The sequence below is a fragment of the Papaver somniferum genome, chromosome 11 (assembly GCF_003573695.1).
Source record: "Papaver somniferum cultivar HN1 chromosome 11, ASM357369v1, whole genome shotgun sequence".
Classification (NCBI taxonomy): domain Eukaryota; kingdom Viridiplantae; phylum Streptophyta; class Magnoliopsida; order Ranunculales; family Papaveraceae; genus Papaver; species Papaver somniferum.
In genome coordinates, this window is record NC_039368.1 from 5,076,354 (window position 1) to 5,081,289 (window position 4,936).

At 37.1% G+C, this 4,936-nt stretch overlaps 1 protein-coding gene across 1 annotated transcript; it reads left to right on the forward strand.

Annotated features, from left to right (window-relative positions):
- The first annotated feature begins 406 nt into the window (after window positions 1-406).
- Window positions 407-1,388, forward strand: LOC113322276 (major latex protein 15-like). The gene is made up of 2 exons (XM_026570338.1): window positions 407-661; window positions 789-1,388. The coding sequence occupies exons 1-2, from the start codon at window positions 460-462 to the stop codon at window positions 1,085-1,087; spliced, it is 501 nt and encodes a 166-aa protein (XP_026426123.1). The 5' UTR covers window positions 407-459; the 3' UTR covers window positions 1,088-1,388.
- The last annotated feature ends 3,548 nt before the right edge of the window (window positions 1,389-4,936 follow it).

Sequence of the window (4,936 nt, forward strand, 5' to 3'; positions counted from 1 at the left end):
GTTAATTGTGTCGAGTCATATGACCGCACCTTTATTCAGCGTCATCCGATTTAATTGTCCATGTGTTAGATCCAACGAGACTATACGTGAGGGAGTGTGTTGAGATTATTAGTTCCACATTATCTAGGCATCTAAGGCCCTGCGATTTATAATCTCTTAGGGCCTCTCCACTCATTGCCAATTGATTTTGAGTTGGATGACCGTATTCTAAAAGTTAGATTACAATATATATCTTGATACTGTCTATGCATGATGGGATGATGGGATTAAATATGATTAATTTTGTAAAAGAAATTAAAAAAGATAGACAAGAACAGCTCATAATGTCACCAAGAAGTGTTAGTCAACTTATTCATTTTCTATATAAACTCGTTAAACGAACATGGATTCAATATCAACTGCCCTGTTTCATTTTATAAACGTCTGTGCAAATTTTTGGGTAACAATCATCAACAGTCGATGGCTCATCACGGTGTTTCAGGTCTAGTTGGGAAACTTATAACTCAATTGGAGGTCAATTGTGATGCTGACGAATTTTATAAAATTTGGAAGCACCATGAAGAAGTTCCACAGGCAGTTTCTCATCTTTTCCCTGCCGTCAAAGTTGTCAAAGGAGATGGACTTGTTTCTGGTTGTATCAAGGAATGGCACTATATTCTGGGTATATTGAAACAAAATATATATAGCAAACGATGACCCCATTTTATTCTACATAATTAATTACTCTTTGTATGATTGATTTATTACTTTGTAGTTTTACTTCAATAAGTTTGTTTTTGTTCATGCAGAGGGTAAGGCGATGAGCGCAATGGAGGAAACGACACACAATGATGTAACGAGGACTTTACATCACCAGGTAGTTGAAGGAGAAGTGATGAAGGATTATAAGGCGATTGCTTCCATAATTGAAGTTAATCCAAACCCAAATGGACATGGAAGCATTGTGACTTGGTCAATTGAGTATGAGAAAATGAACGAAGATTCTCCAACTCCCTTTGCTTATCTTGAATTCTTCCATCAGAACCTAGTCGATATGAATTCTCACCTTTACGTTGGTTCTGATTCTCACCTCCACGTTGATGAATAAAATGCCATTACCGTAAGTACATGAACGCGGCTTTAGTGTTGATGTACGTCAGTATGTGTTGCTTGAATTGATCAGTTGCCTGTGTTATTCTTGCTTGAATCAGTTGCTTGTGCTAGTCTTGCAGTATGCCTATGTCTACGTGCGTGTGTTTCATAAAAATAAAGACTAAAGGGCACTTGCAAGTTATAATTCACTTCTTTTAATCCCTTTGAATATGTATGGTCTATTCTGTTTAATCAAGTTATGTATTCTATAGCAAAGGGTTTCCACAAATTATCTCAATTGCCCTGAATTATTTTTTGTTAATTGTGCAAATGTAAAAGGTAGTTAAACGAGAATTCTTACTAATAACAGAGTGTACTGTGAGTGTGTGTCTGGCTCGTGTGTGAGAGTGTTGGCCAGTGTGTGCGACACACGTGAGCAATGTAAAGAGAGAATGAGAGATCGAGTCTGAGTATATATTGTCATCTCGGTCCTGTAAACAATTATCTTTCTCTTTGTCAAATATTGATTCAAACCATATTGAGTAAACATGTAGACATTCATTCCGTGAATGCTATCATGGTATCAGTCCTGAGAATTTCAATTCTCAGAGGGATCGATCCTACCTTCCGCTGATTAAATCTTAAATTCTTTATCAATTTCTTCTGCTGTTGTTCTTCATCATCTTCAATTAAGGTGAAGATTCAAGGAATCCGTACAGAAAATTGCTACTGGTGATTTCTTGGTGTGAGGTTTGTATTTTCCCGATGCTTACTACAACGTCATCAATTAGGATTAAGCATGTATTTTGGATCTAAAATTCGTTTTTAGAACTTGAGCTGTTGGTGATTTTGGATTTCCAGTTGGTTGTTTGGATCTAAAATTTCTCTACCTCAATAGCTAAAACTCGAATATCTGCTGGTAATCTCCATCTTAATCTTTAGATTACTTTAGATTTGATCTCATGTGTTCAATTTCTATATTACTATCTCAACAAAATTCAATTTCGTCTGCAAACTCTGTTTTCATCATAACTTGGTATGATTTTGACCTAGTTCTTTTATCAAATCCTACTGGTACTGATTCCTGGATCTATTTGGTCTGAGCATGCCTATTTCTGCTACAATAGTTCGTTAGGAAGAAGCTTAATGTTGTTCCATTGAATAGTGGGGAAAGATTCTTCTTAAATCCAATAGAATGTTGGGGTATGTGTGTATGTTGATTGTTTGCAGCACCATTGAGTGCTTAATTTTGCTTTGGTTAGCTCCTCATTTTAATATTACTTTGGTACAGTCATCACAGTAGTGGTATGTGAGTGAGTTGGTTTGTGCGTGTAATGATGGAACTGAGGATGCTGTTTCGGAATTGAAGTTGGTGAGATATACTAAGTACAGATTGATGTTCTCTTTGATGAGTCTACATTTACTTCTGATGTAGCCTGGTTTAGTTATCTTTTCTATTGTTTTTCATGTTGCTGAATAATGCCAAACTACATCTTTGTTTGCTGGTTTCAATATTTCTTCGATTGCGAATAATATGGGTACTTTAATAAGTGCTTTCATAAGTTGCTCAAGCTCTTGTTTGTTGAAGTTCTCGAATAATACCACATTTGATGCTTCCAAATGTCTTTTATGTGTTGATGGATGGAGCTGCAATGCTTGAAATTCATATTTCTACTGCAATTTTCTTTGGAAGGGTTAACTATGCTACAAGTGATAGTTTGTGCAGATGGTACACAATTCTTATTTGGATTTCGTCGTTATAACATCAGCTCCTGGTGATGACTTAGCACATTTTGCAGTTGATACATTGTTCTGTGTAAAGATTGTATGGTGTGAGTGTGTGAGTTTTCAAGTTACAGTGATTAGTGGATGACAAACCTTGCATTGTGTTACTTATTCAGTTTGGTCTGTCATTATGGTGCTTGGTGAGTCCTCCCTAAAGGCTTTGCTACAGTTCCTGCATTCAAGGGATTTATCATTCAATTTTTGTCCAACAGTTCAGTTGTGTATGTTATAATTTGGTCTTATACATTGCCTTCTTATGCACTGTTACCACTAATTCTGTCATGTTGTTCTACTTTTGTCTGCATCACCTACTGTTGCTGCAAATGTGCTCATTTCTACTACTATGCCGCTATTTCACTTGCACCAACTGTTGTTGTGTCAATCTGTATGCTTCTTGTTCTGTCAAGACTTGGTTTGTGGTGCTAACTTCTATCTGTACCAGCTCATCATGGCACTATTACACTGCAAGGTATGAACTGTTTTTAACAACTGCGACTACTACTGCCATCAGATAAGTGATTCTTCTCCTAGTTACTTTTATCTTTATATTGGGTTATCACTGCCGCTTTTTCTACACCAACAACTACAGCTGCTGATGCCAGTATAATTACCAGTTACAGTTCTTGAATACTGCACCTTGGTTCAGCTCAGATTTGTTGGATAAGTGATTACCTGTTGGAGGAAAACGCTTTTGTACGGAAAATCATGTTTTAGCAGCTATGAGTAGGGGACTATACATATTAGTTTGTTGTTCTGGCAATATAGTTGGTGCTTCTTTTCTAGCGTAGGCCATTAATTCTACACCAAGTAGGTGTTATTCTCTTTTTGCTCCACCTGTTTCTCAAATGTCAGCATTCAATAGTTAAAGTTCAGTCACGGAGCATGTAAGTGTGGTTACAGAACATAGTGGTGCAGGGTTTCATTAATAATTACAGGGGTCCGAATTCTTTTTTGGTCTGTTATCTCATTTATCTGCCCCAGTTGTTTCTACATCGTTATTACACTTACGACGTCTCAGGTATGAGATGTTTCTGTAGTGTTGCCACAACGCCTACCTACTACAACTATTACTTCCATTGGCATCAAGTAATTATATAGCCCAACTGCACCACCAGTTTTGTATCCCTTCTGTACTATGCTACTCTCTTGCTACATATGTTGCAGTTTACTGTCTGCCGAGTGTACTGTGAGTGTGTGCACGGCTCGTGTTTGTCATGTGCGAGTGCAATCTAAAGTGGTCTTACAACCCACTAGAGATTGAGTGAGGGTAATAACAGTGTACTATTGAGTGTGTGTCTGGCTCGTATGTGAGAGTGTTGGCCAGTGTGTGCAACACATGTGAGCAATGTAAAAAGAGAATGAGAGATCGAGTCTGAGTATATATTGTCATCTCTGTCCTGTAAACAATTATCTTTCTCTTAATCAAATATTGATTCAAACCTATTCAGTAAACATGTAGGCATTCATTCATTGAATGCTATCACTTACTACCTAGTAGTCGAACTCAATTTGATCCCTTGGAACACCATAAAATAATGATGGCCAAGTCTTCAATCTACCTTCAAAAGTAATTTTGTTCCGCTACTTCCAAATGATCCAACAGACAACCAAAGGTAAATTCTCCATGTACCTCCATTTTTCTTGTCCCTCATTCTGTTATGAAACTGGTTTGAATCGAGCTGGAGAAAACCCATTTGACCTTGAAAGCCGATAAAAAGAAATTCAAAATTTCCCACGAGAAACTACATTGGAAATGCACTTTCTACCTCTATTACAATTTACATTTGTTACCGGAATTCCCCTTTTCCGAAGCATTTTCATGGCTGGTATAAAATCAAGACTAGCTGCCCAAAACATAGAACAAACCTTTAGAGGAATATCTTTCGGCTACCACAAGTTTCCAACAGACTTTTCCTCGACTAAAATCTCACGTGTATCTGCCACAGTACTAAAATCTTTCTGGAGCCTGCTACAACACGTCATACTCTTTTAAAATACAAAAATATATAGATTGAAAAGGTGAGGTTATCCAAATATACCTTAAGCTACAACTTTTCCTACCTATAAGTCCTTTCTCCGA

What these genes read in the sequence shown, in the direction of transcription:
- LOC113322276 (XM_026570338.1), top strand. Translation starts at nt 460, where the DNA reads ATGGCTCATCACGGTGTTTCAGGTCTAGTTGGGAAACTTATAACTCAA. An exon ending in GGAATGGCACTATATTCTGG is followed by an intron (nt 662 to 788) that starts GTATATTGAAAC and finishes TTGTTCATGCAG; the next exon opens with AGGGTAAGGCGATGAGCGCA.